Source organism: Anopheles merus, chromosome 2R (genome assembly GCF_017562075.2).
Source record: "Anopheles merus strain MAF chromosome 2R, AmerM5.1, whole genome shotgun sequence".
NCBI classification, from domain to species: domain Eukaryota; kingdom Metazoa; phylum Arthropoda; class Insecta; order Diptera; family Culicidae; genus Anopheles; species Anopheles merus.
In genome coordinates this window covers 13,145,561-13,166,388 of record NC_054082.1, presented here as the reverse complement: position 1 = coordinate 13,166,388, position 20,828 = coordinate 13,145,561, and the positions used below count along the sequence as shown (strand labels likewise).

General features: G+C 49.7%; 1 protein-coding gene across 11 annotated transcripts in view; it reads left to right on the top strand.

The window, feature by feature from the left end:
• Positions 1-687: 687 nt before the first annotated feature.
• LOC121589779 (MAGUK p55 subfamily member 5-A) overlaps positions 688-20,828 on the top strand; it is a 32,458-nt gene continuing 12,317 nt past the window's right edge. The window contains exons 1-7 of one of the 11 annotated variants that reach the window (XM_041908906.1): positions 688-785; positions 1,430-1,818; positions 1,994-2,173; positions 2,317-2,374; positions 9,253-9,383; positions 9,539-10,207; positions 10,420-10,544. In XM_041908906.1, coding sequence (XP_041764840.1) covers positions 1,753-1,818; positions 1,994-2,173; positions 2,317-2,374; positions 9,253-9,383; positions 9,539-10,207; positions 10,420-10,544 — 1,229 coding nt within the window. In that variant the 5' untranslated portion in view covers positions 688-785; positions 1,430-1,752. The other 10 variants (XM_041908904.1, XM_041908905.1, XM_041908911.1 and 7 more) reach the window with 10 other exon arrangements.

Below are 20,828 nucleotides of genomic sequence, written 5' to 3'. Positions count from 1 at the left end.
TTTTGGAGACAATAAACAGACACCAGTCCGATCGATCCGGCAGCACTGCTATGTTGTGTGTCGTCTGCTTATGTTGGTATTAGGAGCAACATGACGTTTGACATAGCCTCGCACAGGGTGCCTCGGAAGCATAATTTGTATTCATGTAAGTTTTGATCGCATTTTGCTCAAAAACAAAATATTTATCTTGTTTCTTTCCATTTTGGTAGTTAAAAGTGTGCTTGGAACAGTAGAAATGCAAAAAAATGCTAAAAAAATACTTAAATTCGAAAAGGAAACCGACCCGGTAACCCCAAAACCGCACATCAAAATGCTTGGGCGTGTGTGTGTGTGTGTGTGCGGGAGATGTCCCCACACTCATGCATTCCCTCACTGACAGGACTCGGAACCTGCCCAGCATCCAAGAATAGCAGCCCACACCATGCCCCAAAAAAAAACGGTTGCGCTCGCGACATCCTCCCGCAGCGACGACTACAATGCTCTACAAAGGCAGGGAGAAAAACCCGTCCCGAAGTCCTTTGGGGGTTGCCAAGTCTATGGCTCTCCCAGCAAGAGCACCGTGGAAAATCAGCCCATCTGATTTTCTCTTCATCTCACACTCGCTCTCTTTCTCTCTGTAGGTGGACCAAAACTACACACAGGAACGGCGTCGAGGCATCCGCCGAGAGATTGTAGAGTATTGATCTGCTGAGCTTTCGGGGCACACAACACATCATCCTGCGGGGGTTGATAAGTTTTTGCTCGCGTGTCCTCGTGTTTCGAAAGGAAGAAAGTGAAGAAAACAGGTATTCTGGTGCCCGTTTGCAATTTGGGTTTGTGCTCCAAAAAGGTGCTGACGAGTATTGGGCAGCCTCTTTCCCTGTCTGGTGGAAGAGAATGTCGTCCAACACGTTGGAGTGTGCGATTTGAGACATCCCGGAGTGTACGTGTGTGTGTGTGTGCGTGCGTGTATGGCAAGGTCAGTGGGAAAACAGCATCCATTCCCTTTGGCAGGCAAAACAGGGAAAATCCTTTCATACCAGTTCAAACTTCAAACACACCCATAATCCCCTAGCGTCGTCGGAAAAGCAAGCGAGTGTACCGAGTGTACGGGTGAAAGCGAATCGCCGCGTTGCGGAAAAGTGGAACCCAGCGCAGGACACAATTCCTTCCCGCTGCCCGTGCTGTCGGGTGCACAGAACGTAGTGCAAACGATTTAAATCCTGTCCTCATAGTTCAGAGAAGTTCCTCAAGAGGCTTACGGGCTGAAATTAGTAGTAGCAACGCGAATATGTATTATCACGAAGCGCCCACGGCTAGTGGCCGTCGCTGAGAATCCCTCCCCTTCGAAAGGAAACTCCCGCACAGCATCCCCATTTCCAACAAGTGCAAATCTTCATTCCAGCAAACAAAATCTTTCCATCTTCGGTGTGTGTATGTGTATGTGTAGGTAGGTGCGTTACAAGTGTGTTGGTATTATCAAACGTGCTTGTGTGTGTGTACATGTAATCCAAGTGAGCGGAAAATAGTATCGTTGCAAAAATCGAGCAAAAAACGGGCATTGCCAAATGATTTGTTGATTTTGTGACCGCCTCGCCCGGCCGCGGTGTGTGTCTGTGTGTCCGCCTCGCCTTGTTCCGCGTGCCGAATGTACGGATGCGTTCGGGGCGGTCGCACTGTACCTCCATGTGAGCACCGAATCGATCGCATCGCACGCAAACCGACGAGCTGATACCGGAACGGCCCATGCAAAGCGCGTGCAACTGAAAGGCCATGCAGCAAAGGACGACCACGCCAGCAGCTGGCCCCCCACCACCGACCGCTTCGTCGTCGGGCAAGGTAAGTTTTCCCGGATCTCAGCTGGTCGGCGAAGAAGAAAAATTCCACTAAAAGTCAGCACACTTCAAATTGCTCTCATGCGTGGAAGTAGCTGAAGCCGTCCATGGGATTATTAACTGTGCCTCATAAACATACATTTCCTTCCCTTTCGCAACCCACCCGTGCACACTTTCAGCAAGTGGTCGAGCTCAACGGGTACGTGATAATTCTGGTCGAAAGCCGGGATGGCAAAATCAAACTGTACGGCAGCCCGGCCGACAAGGACAACCTGGAGGTGGCGGACGAGATATTGGACGTTAACGAGCGCAAACTGGAGGACTCGCCGAGAGCCGAAGTTATCAAGCACATACACGAGGTAAGGGGGATCTGGGGGGGGGGGAGAGCAATCGGATGGAACTGGAATTTCAGGGAGCCACTCTCCTTCTTTCACCCACACACCAGAAACGTTTCCAGAAAACGGCGGTAGTGCATTAATATTTCAATTTCTACACTTTCCAGTGCATCCAGTCGTGCATGATAAAGCTGCGCGTCAAACGGCGAAGTGATTCTCGTTTAGGTAAACTCAGTTTTCTTATCATTTTTTCTTCGTTTTTCCATCCTCGGGGGTTTTGCATACATCCGTGTCGTATGGTGTCGAGATTTTCGGAAATGTTGCTCGTTCTCGTTCCTTTGCTGGTTTTGGTGGAAGTTGCGAATCACGTTGGCTAGAACTTTTGAATTTGCTCCCTTCCGCTAGCGCTCCATAGATGGCGCTGCGCACAATAGTGATCGTGATCGATGTTTCTGAAGCCGGTTTGGAAATGCCCTTCAGCTGAAATTCTGACGTGAAACTAGTTGGAAAAGCATTCAAAGCACTTCCAGTATGATAAGATTGGAGGACCTCATGTGATATTAAACACGATAATCCATCGACTTTGGACGATCTTCTCCATCGACTGTGATAGCATTTTGATGTTCTAAAACAGTTTAAAAAAATGGACAATGCTTATCCGCAACTGTTTTGCCGTACGCAAATGAATCATCTCCATCAAATGTCGCCCTAGATCCTTGACCAAAGGTAGGGCATACCAAGTCTTCCCATCGCACCACACCGGAACACACAATCTCCGCTGTCCACCAACCGAACGGATCGAGTCCGCTGTATCAACAGAACAACCTGTCAAACAGCAGGAATGGTGCAAAGAAGGAAGGGTAAACTTCACCTATACGCACACACACACATCGAAAGGGGGTGGGGGTTTGGGGCGAGCGTTCCATACGTACCACGAAAACGGGTTTTCGAGCCTATCGCGCATACACACAACCACCACCATTTGCAGCCAGTGTGTGTGTGTGTGCGCGCGCTGTGCGCCAGCAACAGGTTTTCCACCACGCACACACACACACACACGGGTGCCGTGCACCCGGTGGCGGCTCAGCGATCGCACTCGATCGCTGACTAACAATTCACCCTCAGGGGGTGGCAGAGCTGTGTGGTTGATTTGGGGTGGAGAGAGTGTGTGTGTGTGTGTTGAAAGAATAGCACGATAAAATGGTCCAGCTCGCACACACAAACACACAAACCTACAATCTCAGCCTCAGAGGGGGTTGCGGTATTGACCAACCGACTTGATGGGGGGGTAGGGTAGGTGATGGGACGATCTGACCCGAGGTGACTCCACAAACATTTTTGAACGTCAAAATAGGCCCCCGCGCGCACAAACGAACGGGTTTCGTTGGAGGAGGGGGAAGGGTAGCCGGAGCAAGAGCTTGGAGTAGGAGAGATAGAGAGAGAGAAGGACAGAGTGCGCGAATGTGTGCGGTGAACGAGTCGTAACCCACCGCACACACGCGCCAGTCCAGTCGCAGCCGCAGTCGGATACCGTAGTGGACGACGTGTCGGCCCCGTTCGTCGCTTGGTTGTAACGCAGTCCGCCAGTAAAGCAAAGCCTTCCGGCGGTGGCTTCCGGTTCGTGTGTGTGTGTGTGTCTCTCTGTTTGTGTACGTATATCGATTTGCTAAAATCCAAAGCCACCCTCTGCGGCATCCGTGCAAAGTGTATATCCTGCATACGATCGTGCTTCGAACGTGCCTTGTGCCATGCGAACGAAGACGGAGGCGTGTAGGCCTCTGTGCTGGCCTCGGACTGGCGCGTCCGGGGGCTGTTAGGCAATTCTCGATGTCCGAGAAGTGCGCAATCAACACGCACTGGGGCACGTACATACGTGCCTTGTGCCTCATTCCGGATGTCTGTGTGTGTGTGTGTGTGTGTGTGTGTGTGTGTGTGTGTGTGTGTGTGTGTGTGTGTGTGTGTGTGTGTGTGTGTGCATGCGCGGTCGCTAATGTTTTCACCGTGCCTTGGTTCTTTCGCTTGAGAAGTGACCTGCCTCGGTCACTTGAAGCGGGTTTCGTGCTTGCTCTTCTCGATCGTATGCCAGTTTTATCACCTACCATCGGTACGCGTGATAATTACTACCGTCTATACACACTCACACACACATACAGCCACTTAACCGCACGCACACACTTCGAGTAAGCGAGGAACCCGCCACCTCAGGGGGGGCAATCTATTTGGGTCACCTGTAGGAACTTCCATCAAAGCTCTAATGATTGAGACTTCGACGTTCGCGTATGCAAATGCCGCCCTTCCCACAGTGTGCTGGGGAACCCACCTGAGAGGGAGCTTTTTCACCTCTGGTGGCTTTTAGACAATTCCGTCCGTAACCTTCCAGAAGCTGGAAGCTGGACCAAAAAAAAAAAGTCACACAGCAAGGTGTTAACGCCACCACAACTGGTTGAAGCAGCAGCAAGAGTACGCCTCTAGTAGCGGGAAATGGCCTACGCGTAGAAGGCTTACTATCTTCCGCTGGGATCTTGAGAAGATCGGTTTTTCTATCTGCTGCTACTCTCCGGCTTTCCTTCACCTCTTTCGGGGTGGCTCATAACCCCCCCCCCCCCAATCACACACACACACACACTGCCACACATACATCTCGTGGAAAGGGTGGTGATCTTGCTCTCGCATCGTGTCGAGTCATCGATCCCCAATGTTCCAGGGATCGAGCACACAGTGTGTTTGCCCGGGTTTGGTTGGTCGTCGTCGCGGGTCAGTTTGCTTGCTGCTGTGTGTTGCTGATGCTCTGGCGGTCGTCATCTGTCCGCACAGTGCTCCGAGCGTGTGAGTGTGTGTTTGTATTGGTGTTGGAATATCTCCCAGAGTGAAAACAAAAACAGGGATTGATAGGGGAGGGCGAGTAAGAGGAGGAGATGATTCAGTGAAAGAGAGAGGGGGAGCTTCATCTCGATACTCTGGGGGTGGGATTTTGGGGCTCTAGGAGGGGTAGAGCAAAAAGAAGAAGACACATAACACACACATACTCAAAAAAAGTGTCGACGTCACATGTCCAGCGCGTGTGATCACGGCGGTGAAACGCTCGGGAAATGTGAAATTCCACCCCAATAGATACCTTTTCTTCTGACTGTTGAATGGTTTGTGCCCCGCTGGCGTAGAGGTGTGTACGATCATCCTCTTGCACTCTTGCTAGCACCGATCATCCGGATCTCCGCACAGGAAGACTTCAATGAGCCGTAAGCAAGCAATTGGTGCGCGATCGTTCGCAGATCGCAATGCGGGCGGTGAGTCAGCGCGCAAAGAATGCAGCCCGACTCTGTGTGTGGTTGGGGCACTGTGCATCGACGACTCGTTTACCATATCGGAATATATCTCTGGCTCGGCATGATTAATCCCCTCCGCGCCGTTCGTTAGTGTCTGCCCTGCTGTGAGTGTGTGTCACGGGACCACTCGACGGGGTAGGAGGAATGGTTGTTATTGAGCTCTGGGAGCTTGTTGGCCTCTCTACCACGGTGTGTTTACTGCCTTCACATTCGCATTGCAACAGTTGCCGCGAATCATGTTGCCACAAACGGATTAATCCTTGAAATGATTTAAATCGTTTTCTGTGTGTGTGTGTTTGTTTCTTTTGTTCTTCTTTATGGTTGCTTCTTGGCATGATGGTTCACTTTTAACGCGTGCAACTTCTTACCAATTGCAAAAGTGCGCCGTGACGTGCGCGTGAAACGTGTACAAAATTCATCATTACGTACCCACTCGAACTGCACTCCCCCCCCCCCCTGCCCGTTTCCCTTTCTTCTTCATCCCCCTCCACCCCGGGAGGCACGAAAAAAAGGGGTTGGCCCCAAAGTTTCGAGTACCGATCGGCAGCTCACTTACTCTGTTTAACGGGTTTTTTTTTTTGTTTCTGTGTGTGCAGTGTGTTGTACTGTGTTTCGCGCGTTGATCTGTGTGTGTGTGTACGTGTTGTTGTTATGATCATCATTGCGTTTGCGGCACGCGGCTGCATGGAAAGTGAAAATGTTATGAAATAGATGAAATATTTTGCAGCCAAACCCACCCCACTTTCATCCGCCAGCCTTCACACGCCCGAGCGCACTTCAAATGCCGGTTGGGCAAAACCGTGTGTTTCGCTGAGTGTGTGTGTGTGTGTATGTGTTTTGGTGTTTGTACGTACGCGTGCTCCCCCGTATGTGTGTGTGTGTGTTGCATTGTCACTAGAGTGAAAGGTGTCATTTAATTACGATCGTTCGATGTACATGCGCTAATAGATCACCCTGTAAGTGAGCGTAGCGTGAGCTAGTACCGGAAAATGTGATGGCACCATCCACCGCTTACCCGGCCCGGATCTATTAAACACTTCGTGTCGTAGCCGGTACATACTACCATCACCAGCTCCTGCTACTGCTGCTGCTGCTCCACTGTCTGATAGGTATGATAATTAAGCCCACATTTTAATGCCGCACTGACTGTTCGGATTTTGTAAGTGTGGAAGGTAGAGGGTAACTGTAGCGTAAAACATTAACACAACTAACCCAGTGGCTGGGAGGGATTGGTATTTCGATGTGTACACTGTTGTGTTGGTGTTGGGTGTAGTGGTGGGAGCTCGGACTCGGAACTGGTGTTCGAACTTAATTGCAGAGTTGATTCCGATTCTGGAGCTAACTAAGATTTCGGAATCGGACGTGCGCACAACACAAAAACGGAATTAGAATCGACTCTGGAATCGCAACCGGTTCTGGATTGGAATTCAGAATTGGCTCCAAAGTCAGAATATGGGCTGGAATTGAAATCAAAAGCTTTTTTGGGGCTATCAATACAATCGCGGCAGCATAGGAATTAAACTCCTATTCTCATGGAATTGCCGAAACCGATATCGGATATTCCGGAGCCAAATCAGGAGCTGATTCTGGAGCCAACTCAGATTCCAGAATCAGAATAGACTCCGAAGCAAAAATCGACTCTGGAAGCGCAATCAATTCTGGATTGAAATTCAGAGTTGGCTCCAAAATCAGAATAAGATCTGAAATTGAAATCGAAAGTTTCAGAAGACGTGAAATCAGTCCCGGAATTCGCATGATAATGGATCGTTTACAAGTAAATTTGGATTCTTGGCGGCTATCAATACAATCGCAGCAGCATAGGACGTAACCTCCTATTCTCATCGAGATGCCGAAACTGATATCGCTTCCGGGGCCGATTCTGATTTAGGGAGCCGATTCCGATTCCGGTGCCTATTCTGGAACCAATTCCGAAATCGATTCTGGAAAACGAATCCGGAGCTGCTATCCGGAATTGATTCCAGAAAACTTTGGAGTCAGCCGGAATCGATTTCAACGAAAACTTCATGTTCCCCCTCACTAGTTGGGTGGCTTTATGCGTCTTTTCTGTACAACGGTGGAGCTGTACAACTCCACCAAACGCCCAACCAATTTGCCAACATGAAGAACTCCATCGCCGCGAACTCTATTGCCGCCCCAGGTCGATTCCACCGTGGCCACGGAACAAAGAGAGTTACAACATTTACAACATCCAACCGGCAATCGTTCCACCACAACCTGTACCCACCCATGCTTCTATCTTTCTCTCTAAGCGTAGGTTTCGAGTGGCCTATGTGCTGCACACAAAAATGGCAACATTCGAAATTCGATTGCAGCCGTTCGTTTGCGTCTATTAATAGAAGAACGGGCCAGCAAAAGAACCTCGCAAGAATGCAATTATGTTGCTGATGCTGCTGCTGCTACTGACCCGTTAGAGAGCCGCGTTGGAGCAGCAGCAGCAGCCACAAAAATAGCCTTCCCTGTGCAACTGTCTCCATTTCGTGGCCGTTCCGGGTCGTTTTCTGGCCATCCAAACAATCGATAGCCGAAAACCAGCGTCACACCGCGGTCACTGTCCCCAGGCAGACGCGTTAAGCTCGAGCCAACGAGAGAGAGAAAAAAACCCTGTGCCACCTTCAACGCGCACCGGATGTCGTTAATTGGATTTTTACTGGCTCACCTCACATTTGTGTCCGAACTCCGTCCGTCCACGTGGCGATTGGTGTACATAGAAACAAGCTCCAAAAAAAAACACCATAAAAAGCGTCCAGCACGCGTGTACCACACATGCATTTTTAGGTTCTTTTTTTTTGGGGGGGGGGGGGAAGGGAACTTCTACACTGGCTTGTAATCTGTATCTCCGTTAAGCTCGTAAAACAAATTCAACCCAACCCGGATCGATGCAGTGCATTCAATGGGAATCGGTGCGGCAATTTCTCGGCTTGTTTTACAGCCGATGAGTGTGTGTGTGTGTTACCTTGAAACATAAATAAAAGTGTCCCCATTCCCACACACACACACACACACCCACACAGGTGGGGGGAATTTGAAGAGGCATTCATCAGCGATGGAAGTAGCAAGCACGGTTGAATGGACAATATTACACCGTGTTCCAGCACGACGCCTTCCACACCGCCATGGAATGTTCCCGTTTGCTTGCTCTGTTGACCGGTGTGCTAGATAAAATGGTGATCGAATGTAGTAGCCAATGATGATTGGGGCCGGGGATATTAAAATAGAACCCAGATCGGATGGGAGAAACAATCCGTTTGCTGGCGGACGTTCCAAACCCACGGCGCAAACGATGTGCTGCTGCCTCCCCTGAACAAAGGCAGTACAGCAAGCGGGTCGAGTGGGGAATGTGTCACATATAAATCAGTTTCCCTTGGCTGTGACACACAACAACATACACGCGCACACACACACACACACCGTTCAACCTTACACCGGGAAGGCACTGATGGGGGAGGGCGTCATCACGTACATCATACAAACCGGAGATAACGACCACCATACGACACTGATGATAAACGGGGGACCACTGACGGGTGCGTGGATGTTCGCAACATTCTTACTTTGCCCCAACAACACCCCCATCCCCCTCCCCACCCGGTCGAACAAAACGGTCCCCGTGTTATGATGGATTGACCATCGCAGGCCCGTTTCTTGCGTTTGTTTATGTGTTTTGCTCCTGTCCCGTTGTTTGCTTCTTTTCCGCCCACCGAAACCACTAATAACCATTTTCTCTGGTCCTCCTTTCGCCCGAATGGGTGGGCTAAATAGCGGGCGAGCTGGGCAATGCCGTGCAGGATGCGTTTGTCATCGCCGTCGAGCAGCAGGCCCGGGAGCGCCTTCAGCGGTTGTCCGCGCTCAAGCGGATTACACCGGTCGACATGTCACAGCTTTCGATCAAAGCAAGTATCTCCTCTACCTCTTACTTGGTAGCAGCGCCTCGTCGTCGTCGTCCCGCTTCTCTGTCCTAATGTCTGTCTGTCTGTGTATCTCTTTTTGTCCACCCACTTTTTGGTTGGTTTGCTTGCCGTTGACACGCCCCCCACTCCACACGCAGCTCAATCAGCAAAGCCAGGCGAAGGGTGGCGGCACGCAAGATCTCAGCTTCCTGAAGGAGGCATCGCCCATCTACGTGACGTCACTCGCGAGCAACAGTGTTACGGGTACGAACACCAGCACGACGGTAACGGCCGGTGTGAAGACGACATTTCCGGCGGGGGCCAACAACACCATCACCATCAACAACAACACCCTCAACAACAATACTAACAGTACGGTGGGAGGCGGCGGTGTACTGATGCAAAATGCAACCAACAACAATGGCACCACTAACCTGTCCAGCACCACTAACACCACCGGCAGCAGCAGCGGCGGCAACGCGACCCGGCTGCAGCAACCCGGTACCACCGGAATGCAGGTGAACGTGGTCACTGGGCAGCCGGCCACGGGCGGCTTGGTGGCGGCGACCAAAGGGTTGTCCGCGCTCGACCAGCCCATCCCGGGCAATAACAACAACGGCAGCGGCAGTACACTAGCACTCGGTGGCGGGGCCGCACTGGCCGGTACGTCCGCCTACCACAGCCTGCACCAGCACAGTCTTGTAAATAACAACAACCTCAACAGCAGCAATATCGGCAAACCCCAAGGGCTTGACGCAACCGCCAACAGTTACTATAGTAATCTAACTAACACCTTCCTAGCGAACGGTCATGGTTCCAAGCGAGAGGTAAAGGGGCGCGCTGTTCTAATGCTGTAGAATTTTTGGGAGTTAGGGGGGGGGGGGGTACCGTAGAAGCACAGAGGGAGGATGCTGCGGTAGCAAACATTTTAATGTAGAAGATAACATCATTTTCTTCCGCTCAACTCAATTGACCTAATTTTTATCTGATTGCAATTTCTTCCACCCCGCACACGCGCGCGCTCACACACCTGGAGCAGCTGGCTACACTGTCCGAGGGAGAGCTCGAGCCGCCGGACGAACCGCAGTACGAGTCGAGCGGTAACATATCGCGCGGCGGTACCGAAGTGCTGCTGGGAGATCAGAACCTTCGCCAGGAAAATCGGTAAGTTACAGGGACCGTGTGTCAGCGGCACAACATACTCTCTGTGGGATGTATTTATCTGCTCGCCTATATTTATCGCGATGGAAATTTTACTTTTTTTGTGTTGAGTAGATCTCATGAACTACTGGAGTTTTTCGTGGGGATAGTAGTGGGTGAAACTACTGCAAGGATTGTGGAAACGTCGCTAAGTTTTGGTTACTAAAATTAGAGTAAGGAATTAAATCAGGTCGTCTGTTGAGTACCTAATCTAACATTTTGCTAGTTATTTGTTTCACTAAGTGTTTTTAATAAAGGTTCTATTTATATTAGTTTAATGAAGTTCATTCAGATTAGTGAACAGCTAAATGAATCTAGCAAATGAATCAACAAATCTGAACCTCGGATACGAATGGTGAACGATTTCTCACTCTATTCAGGTTCAGAGTCTAAAAAGTAACTTGGTATGATTCAGACAATGTATCCAATTAGAAAATATTTATCGCATTAAATATAATATTATTAAATTATAATATTTAAGGCATTTATCGGATGAATTTGCACCAGATTCATGAAATTGTATGAATCTAGCAAATGGATCAATGAATCTGAGCCTTAAATAAAACAGATAAAAGGTTTATGACTCTAGAAAGATGCAGCTAAAAAAAACAGCTAGAAGTATGTAGATTTAGTATCCAATTAGAAGATCTTGGAATTCGCATGAATCTCCAAAATATAACGAATCTTGAATTATCAATAAAACTCAAAACATATGGACCCAGCTTCCTGCAACTTGGATGATGCAGGTTCGGAAGTAAGAGAATCGAAGACGTGCGACGCCGCAGGTCTTCTTTAATAAAACTCGACCCTCAGATTCAAAATTTGATTCTTGACTCTAAAGACTCTTTATGGAAGATTAATACTAAGGTATCTTTCCCAAAAATGCAAGAAGTACAACACCTTAAACTTGAATGGTTATAGACACTTTTTCACCTGTCGTAGGATCTTAATTTAATCTTCTGGAAAGTTATCTTAATGGAGATACTAACTAATACTAAATAAAACTCCTAGATGCAAATTACTTTCAAATATATACCAAGTTGCACAACGTGCTTTAAGCTAAATCTTCTCGATTTGTGCTGCTTGGTTCGTTAAAGTCACGCATTTGTATTTCCTTCTCACGTAACGCATCTCATCACACATTAGGCGTTAATGCCTATTCGCACTGACGGCCAAAAACCATCCCCTCCTATAAAGAGCACTCTCGGGGAAAAGGCAAAAAACATTTACCCATAATTGTATGCATCAATCCTTTGCCAACAATGCTGCAATAATCGTGAATTTTAATGCGAAATCTTTGGCGGCGGACCTGCAACCTGAACGACACTCTCTGAAGCTTTCCCTGCTCTGTACGGATTGCGGATAGAGGGGCGGCGAGGTTCATAATCCGTGGGCGCGTTGTCTTAAATGAGAATTTAGATGCGAACAACGCACACAGCTAGCATCAACTTCACCACCGGCATTATTGCTATCCCTGTAGGCGGTTGGCACCCAAGATGATTCCAACACAATGACCGACTTCCCAATCGGAGGCCGATACCCTTCCGAGGACAGGAAAGGATACACAATGATATTACTTGGGCTCTATACACTCACACAGAAGATGGGATTGGTACGAACCAAAACTATTTCCTTTCAATCGTTCTCATCTTGTTTCCAACCTCCAACGTTGTCGAAGACGAATTTCGAACCTCAACTCGGGCCCGCATGTCCCAAATTAACTCACCCATTGTGTCGATGCTGTAACCGTCTGGTTGGCGTGGCAGGAAGGGAGAGGTTTTTCGGGACGATTATTTTGCGTGGGAATCGAATTCCTCTCTGCCACGACGTTCGCCAAAGGGAAGGTGAAAAGCTGGTTCCCCCCCCGACTGCCGTCTGCCCCGGTAATTGTTTAGTCTGTAAAAGCAATGATCCACAACATCTTATTAAACGTCCACCCGAGCTCTTCGCTCTCTGGTGGGAGTGTGTTGGAAGAGGTGTGCTGGGAAGCGGAGAGCCAAGAAACCCCAAAAGAAGGTGTCATTGTCTGGATGGCGGAGCAAAAGAAGAGGGGCTTAAAAGCAAGTCAACAACGTCAACGTGTCCCGGCGCGAGGTGTGAGGAGAGAACGCACAAGGAAACGAACCACTTCACCGAGGATGGATCACTTCACATACTTGACGGTGGTGCGGAACCACCGACCCATGCCTTCCCGTCCCGAGTGTTTCCCTGAGGGAGATCTCTTGAACACGGGTCTGTAGTAGGCCGCGGAGGCGTGTGGCCCTAGAGCAACTCGATCGCTCGTTCGTCAGCCAATATTACACTGTGTGGATCGTGCCCATTGCGGCGGATGTGAGCCACGGTTTCTGGTGCGCATCAATCATTTGGCTGGGAAATAATCACTCACCTCTCATGGGGTTGTGTTTGGGGAAGCAGCAGCAGCAGCAGCAGCAGCAGCTTTTTTCCTGTTCTTCACTCTCTGCACACTCTCTTCTTCGTACCCAACCTCTTACACCTCTCGGCAAAGTCCCACATCTTCATGGAGCGACATTTTTAATGCGGTTGCCGGCTTTTACCATTCGCAAACAAATTCTCCCATCTAAACCGAGCGTATCAAAGGGCCTGCATGCCTGGTTGTGTAGGGTTGTGCATGGGGCTCGGTACCATTCATGCGTTCGAAACGATGTTTGCCAGAGGTTATCTCTTATTCATATCGTCATTCCAAGCGAGATGGACTGCTCGGGGAGTCATTGCACGGCAAAAAAAGATCTGCCACACTTGCCACTCCAAGAAAGGCTATTAATTCCACTACCGTGTGTTACACACACACACACACAAACACCCATCTGTCAGGCGACCCAATTTTGTGCCGGCAGGCCACCTCGACCATGCAACGCTTGCAAACGGTCCGAAAAAGGATGTGACACCGCGCTCTGGTAGGGCCATGAGCTCATGGTTGTGGCATACATTTCTAACACATCCCAAGTAGACTCAACGTGAAATCACACGGTAATTACTAAATGTCCAAATCGTCAACAACCCACACAGAATTGGCCTACCAATGGCCAAGCCGGCCCGGTGCTATAATCACTCCCCAATTCTGGTGTGTGTGGATCCGGATGGTGGATGGTGTCCTGAAAGAGCAGAGGCCGCTCACACTACTACCGTGATGATGTCGTTTGTTTGAATGTTTAATAGCCACTGGGGCCATGCACCACCTAGCTGTTGGTATGGACTTGGAGGACAAACGGATAAGAGGCCTCACGGGAGTGAGAAGAACACACCCGACCCGAGCAATGAGGATAAAGTAAACATTGCATTCCTTTATGTGCCTTGCTGTGCGGGAATGGAGTTCCGGGAACTGGGGCAAGCACCCGTGTCCGGAATTGATATCTCCATATCAGAAATAAGTTCCCACAATCTCTTGGGAGATGGATATTGTGCTCCCTGAATGTTGGGACTCTGTTCCTTGGGAGATTTGTTTTCATGCTTCTAGTTTACCTAACGATTGTTTAATCGAAATCGTTAATACTTTGTACACAAAATGTAACCGTTTATTGTTTCGTTACAGTGTTGGAGTTCCTTTCTCTCGCTCTCTCTTTCTCTCTTCCAAGAACCTCAGGACTCAACAGCATCCCTGTTTTGGGATTGTTTGACTTTAACCTGCTGACTCGGAGTTGAGTCATTTCCAAGACTTCCCTTTCTATCGCCGTTTCTTCACCGTTCCATCAAGTTGCAAGTGTGCGTATGTGTGGCTGTCATACAGGTGTGTTGGCTGTGTATGTGTGGGGCTTCTTCAACACACACACACACACATATGGTGGTGCATGTGCTGCGATGGCTAGAGATAGAGCTGCGGCGCTAGACATGGGATGGCAAGAAGCCACGAAACCACGCCACGAACCGCCCAGCACACAAAGGGCACTAGCAAGCAAAAGAGAATGGAAGAGAGAAGAAAGTTCCTCCTCTCTCGTGTGCATCCCTCGCTCTCGCCGCCCCTCGCGGTCCGACGGCCAAAAGGCGAAGCGTACAATAGTACGCCACTGCGTAACGTCGCCGTTCGCTTCCGTTGGCGTGTTTGAATATTTAAATATGAAAACACCGGGGTGTGTAGCACTGCTGCTGATGGGGCAGTTGGATATGGTCTTGGAAGTGGCGGATGTGTGACAGATTGACTGGTAAGAAGTTGGCCTCAGTGTTGGGTGTTTTCTTTGCGCTTAAAAACGTTAGCAGTGAAGTTTTGTGTCACTCAACCCAGCAGAGAACGGTTTCCTCACACTAATAAGGATATCCACTCCATTGCCGTCCATCTATGTTTAGACATTCTGTTACAATGTTAACCAATTTCCAGTCCCCCAACCCAACTGGCTGACTGCCCACAAAGAAAGATAAGCAGAGGAGCAACAAAAAATGCACCGTTCCACACAACAACAAAAACTATAAACATATTATCGTTTTGTACCCAATAAAAAAGCCCAAGAAGCAAGACTTAGCGGATGGTTTTACGGTGTCCCACCCCCTCCTGCCATGCTGCTGCATCCGATCCGAGCGCGAGGCGCACCGCTTCCGTTGAGGAACCGGGGCCGTTTGTCCCGTCCCTTCTCTCCACCGGACAAAACGCAGAAGGAACCGTGGAAGGTTTTCTTCTCGCTGCGTTAGAAGCAAACAGTCAGCTCCCGTCATTTTACTTAGACCCTGTCACGCTGTCTCGCTCCGTCTTATGCTGTCTGCGCTCGCCTTCGGATGGATGAGACGGACGGACGGACAACATACCACCTACCTGGCTGCGGGGGTGAAGGATGAGCTATGGTGATGTGTGTGTGTGTGTTGCGGGACAGGTGAATACAGGGGGGAAAGCAGGCTCAGCAAACGCACCGATTGCCCGGCACACACACACACACACACACTAACACAAACACGCAGCAGGGTTTCTGTCTGCTTGCTGTGTACGTTTTCTCGTCCTCTTCCTCTTCGGTTCGGTTTCGCATGCCCGCCGCTCTACGCGAGCGAGAGGGTGTAGCGTTTCACCGCCACGGCCACGGCGCTCATTCTTTGGCACGGAACGAAAGTGAACGGTCGTCGTCATCGTCGTACGCGCGCGCGTTTTTGTGTGCAAACCCACTGTGGGCCCTCCGCAATAAAGCAGTCGGGTAGGCAAAGGCATAGCGGCCAGGCAAACAACACCGGGCTGGTTTTGCAGCGAACGTGTCCATGCATTTTATTTTAAACCAAACGGCAAAAACTGACAGCAGTTGTCGGAAGTTGTTGGGGTAGTGTTGGGTAGTGCCCATGTGTGACAACAGTGTCGCTGCTGCCTCTGCTGGTCAAGTGTTTAGCGAATCGTGTTTGAAGTGGTGTAAAGCCGAAGCGCTCTCGTCGTGGTGTCGTCGTGATGGTACGGCAGGACATGCACACAAGGACATCTCCGTCGGCCGCTTTTTGACAACAGTGCGGGGTCTTTGCACAACGCGGTGGAGTGACACTATCGCCAATGCGAGGCGATCGTATCGCAACACACACTTGGCCACACAGTGACTCTCTCCCTCTCTCTCCCTCTCTCTCATCGTGGTAGTGGAAAGATACCACTCGCCTGCTGGTGTAATTACGAACCCGCTGCAAATACCGGTAGTTGACCTGCCTTCTCCAGTGCGCGCGGTTCCCGCCTGTGGCCTGGCTCTGGGATTGTTGGCAGACCGGTTTACCGCGGGTGGCTGCCTGTGTGTGGTGGTGCGGTGCGGTGTGCGGTGCCTGGCCGTTGGAATTTCGCTGCATTTCCGCGCCTTTTTGTCGTCCCTGACCTGTCCACCAGGCGCGAAGAAATGGCCGGAAAAGAGCAACGGTATTCGCGTGCAGTGCTTTGCTATAGCAACGGCGTGTGTGTGTGTGTGTGCATGTGTGTGGAGTGCTTGTTTGATCAATCAAACCCGCGTCCCGCACGCGCTCTCTTTCTCTCCAACCGCGACTAACGAACTAATGGCAGACAAATAATGAAATGATTTTCGCAAAGTAGGCGCGCGCGCGCTCGCGCTCCTCGGACGCCCAAACGTAAACAAATCCCGTGTGACCGTATTGGAATGGGAAGGAAGGAAAGAAAACAACCCATTTCCCTGTTCCCTTGCCCTTGGTTGTTGGTGGGCATGACTGTGAACTAGTTTTGGCAGCGCTCGAAACGTTTTCCTCGTGAAGTGAACCTTTAGTTGGGACTTGTTGGACTTTTTTTTCTCTCTCTGCTCGAGAACAATCATAGTGAAGGCGCGAAATGATCCAATTTTCGTTACGCGGGCCAACCTCGTTGGACATTGTGATCTGTTTCCGTTTTTTAAGGTTTTTTTTCCAAATCATTCAATGCGAAGGTGAATCCACTCGAACGTGTCCAAAAAACGAACGTGCAACGGTGTCCGCTTGTTCAATTGTTCACTTTCCACACACACACACACACACACACACACCCGTTCGAGGTCTTACGAACGTTTCGAAAGGAAATCAATTGCATTAAAGACGCAGGCACAGACCATCACATCTTCGAGAGTGATCATTTCTTCCGCCTTTTGAGACCGCAAGACACCCCCCCCCCCTCACACCCTCTTTTCTTAGTGAAACTTCCGCTCTCTCCACCCCGCTGCCGTTAGTGGACGTGTCCCTGCCGGGGTGTAGTGAATGTACTCCCTTCCCTCCCCCATCATACGCTTGTGTGAATCGGAATTTCTAACTAACTCCCCCCCCCCTCCCCGCTTCCCTCTCATTCAATTTTAGATAGCGTGTGCATGTGTTAATGTGTATGTGTGTATGTAAAGTGTGCTCATTTGTGTGGAATGCGTAAGGAAATTGGCCAAGAAGAGGAAGAAGCAAATTAAGCTAAACACTCCCCCTGTCGATAAAGGGGTCTTACTGGTGGGGTGCATGAAGTGTAAGCAAAAAAGTGCAACGAATTGCAATTACAAAAAGCACCCCCTCCACTCCCCTCCTAAGAAAGCCCGTTTCAGTGTGTGAGTGTGTGTGCGGTTTGGAAATGCAAACGAACGTGCTATAGCCGTTGCTGCATATACGAGCGATAAAGTGCAATGCGAGACGGTTTATGGAAGAGCAGCAGCAAAACATCAACAGAAGCAACGTAATTATAACGTGTGCCACCCAAGGTGCGTGTGTGTGTGTGTGTGGTGAAATTGCACGCCGCACCTACACCACCCATTCACACCCAGCATTATATCTGATAAAGAAGTGAAACGAAACCGAGCAAAAAGCAGCAGCAGCAGCAGCAGCACGACAACAGCCACAACCAAAACTAGGGAAAGCAACGAAAAAAAAAACAGTCAATCCGAGGCAAATTATTACAGCTCCCCCCTAGCATTTGAGCAGCGGCGGCGAGCAGGAACGAATTGGATAAGGTTGGTGCATCCAGTGCATCGCGCGAATGCACGTGTCACTTGCGACGATAACCACCACAACGGCAGGCAAAGCGATCGTATGCAAGTGCAAGACAACAACGCAAGTGTAACAATCGTCGTCGGCCGCATGTTCGACCGCGTTTGACGCCCACCGAAAGCAGCAGCAGCTGCAGCAGCACAAAATGAGGATCCTCAAGCATTGGTAACTAGCCCACAATAGCAACGTAACACTGTCAGCAAATGTGTGTGTGTTTGCGCACCATTGTTTCTTACTCCAATAAGTTCGAAAACGACACACACACACAGGAGATCATCGCCGTCCGTGTCGGGAAGTAGCAGGTTCCAGACAGTGTCCCCAACTTGCTCCCTCTCTCACTTCTCGGTTAGGTCCTCTTCTAACAAAGCATTCAAGATGACTTTATGATCACCGATCGAGAACGCTAGTATAGACGAGGTAGAATCATTATCTCCCGTCGCCATGGCAACCTTTTCTTTGTTCGTAAAACCCTTTTACGAAGCAACATTATATGGATGGCCATCTTTAGCCCTTCGGCTTCTTACGCCTCTGTGTCTGGGTCTTTGTTATGGAGATGAGCTGACTTGTAGCGGGGAGTCGATTTCAAGGCTTAGCAGTAGAGGGCTTTGAATGCTACCGGTGCCTTTTGCATCTCAGCAGCTACATGGAGCCGCAATAACCCCGGATAAGCGTCGTAAATTAGGATCTTCCAATTGTTCTTGGATCTTTCAACACGGACCAGACTGACCAGAGTCGTCTAGCCGAAAGGGGAAGGTGTCATCGAAAGCAGGGATTAGAAGAATTTGTAAGAGGATGTCTATGTCTATATCAATCCAACAATTTACGAGATCTTCTCATGTATGTAGAGAACCATTACGGATCGATACGTAAGCGTTTTTGTTGGGAGATGGGAAAAGGTCTTTTGGGTTATACAATTCCATACATTCAATAGGTTTGTAATATTCACAAAAAATCTTAATCCTTATTGATGGGGAAAACCCCTGAAACTTTCAACATATCATGCCAGTTACGTGCAATTTGTCCGAGACAGCTTTGTGGTACTTACTCCACGTACAAACACACACACACACCTGCATCTTGGAGGAAACCTTTCACTCCTCTACTGCCAGCAAGGACCAGCAAAACTGCGCCGTGTCCTTCTTCGTGTCTAAATCAAAGCCTACGGCCAACATTCCTTTGCCAGCGCCTTTTCTCGCAGGAAATGCCCCGGAACGGACACACACCGATCGTCTTAATGGAGAGAGGGAGGTAACAATTATTCCCAGGGTTCGTCGTTTGCTCGTCGTATCCTTTTGTGTGTGTGCGTGTCTGACAGTCTGAAAAAAAAAATGGGTAAATTGTGCTCAGGTAACTCTATACTGTGCTGCACAGAACTCGTTCCGTTTGCCCTTCAGGATTAAAGATCCTGAAAGACGGTAGAACAAACAAACAAACGCTCACACAGGGTAAGCAGCATTTCAAGGGAATGCGTTTTTTTTTCTTCTAAAATTGTCCCTCTCTGTTGAAAGATCGATTGATGTGTGTGCGTTGTGTTGTGGAATATTGTTTTGTGTATGGCGAGCCGACAGTCGAAAGGGAAGTTTCCGCTTTTGTATTCCCAACAATGCCATTTCATTCATTTGTCCATACGCTCTTCTACGCAAGTGTGTGTGTGTGCGTATCGAATTGCAAAAGTTACCCCGAAGTCAATGCTTGAGGAGGGAGCGTTGGATCTCGTTATTTGGGCCCTCCCCGTGATTTGAGCCTCTTTACCCGCGCGATCATATAATGGCGATCGATTAATGATTGATCTCGCAGGTCCGGAAGTAGTCCCTCCCCTTCTATTGAAAGCACACACACCGGTTGTGACGTTCAGCCATGTGTGGCCATCAACTCCCCGTCATCCGCCGTCATGACACAAACTCCTCCCCCCTCCCCAATTGCGTGGTGACTTTTCCGCCTTCACTCGCTCACTCGCTTTGTATCTGTTTTCAATCGCTTACAATCATTACACACCCCTTTTGCTGGGCTCGGTTGAATGCAATCCATCCTCTGCATCCACCCCCTCGAGGTCGCTCGAGAGAGAGACAGAGAGAGAGAGACTATATCACAGTGAACGTGCGGATACGCGCTCGTGTTTCGAATTTCCGCGTGATCTCCGACGTCCACTTGAAAACCGATCACTGCCGCCCATCATGGGCGTACGCTAAAGGAAGTCCCACTGTACGTGTGTGTGTGTGCATGTTTTGCAGCAGTTATGCTTCCCTCTCATCGCCCCCCCCTCCCCCCAGGTTCGTCATTTCTCGTTCGCATTCATCCGCGACCGCGGTAACAGCAGCAGCAGAAAAATACGCCACCGTCACCTCTATATGATGCCTCAGCCCCTTTCCAGGCTCCCCAACCCTTACCCAACTCCCATCATCACGAACACGATCAACTTGCTCTACTACTGCTGCTTCCGGTGTCACCCCCCGGGGCAGTGTGGTGCAACGACTTTCCACATGTTACTACAACCTGCTTCGGCAATCCTCCTTCCTTCCCATCCACAATGAATCGGCCGCCCCGTCAGTTTCGTTGTCCACCGACTCTGGGTAGGAAGTGGATAAAATTATTTGTGAACCATGAAATTAATTTCGGCCCAAAGTGAACCCCGCACCGCGTGCTCGGGAGTGCCCAACATTGCGCAAAAGAGTGTGTGGACGGGGCGCGCGCACGCACAAAGACGATCGCCGAACGCAGATAGCATCTATCAAAGTAATTCTGGCTCCACCGGCGCTCGTCTGGCGCTGTTTGTGTGTGATCTTAATCCCTTCATGCTTCGAGAAGGAGCAGAAACTTACGATCGCGAAGAGCATAGGAACACCACAA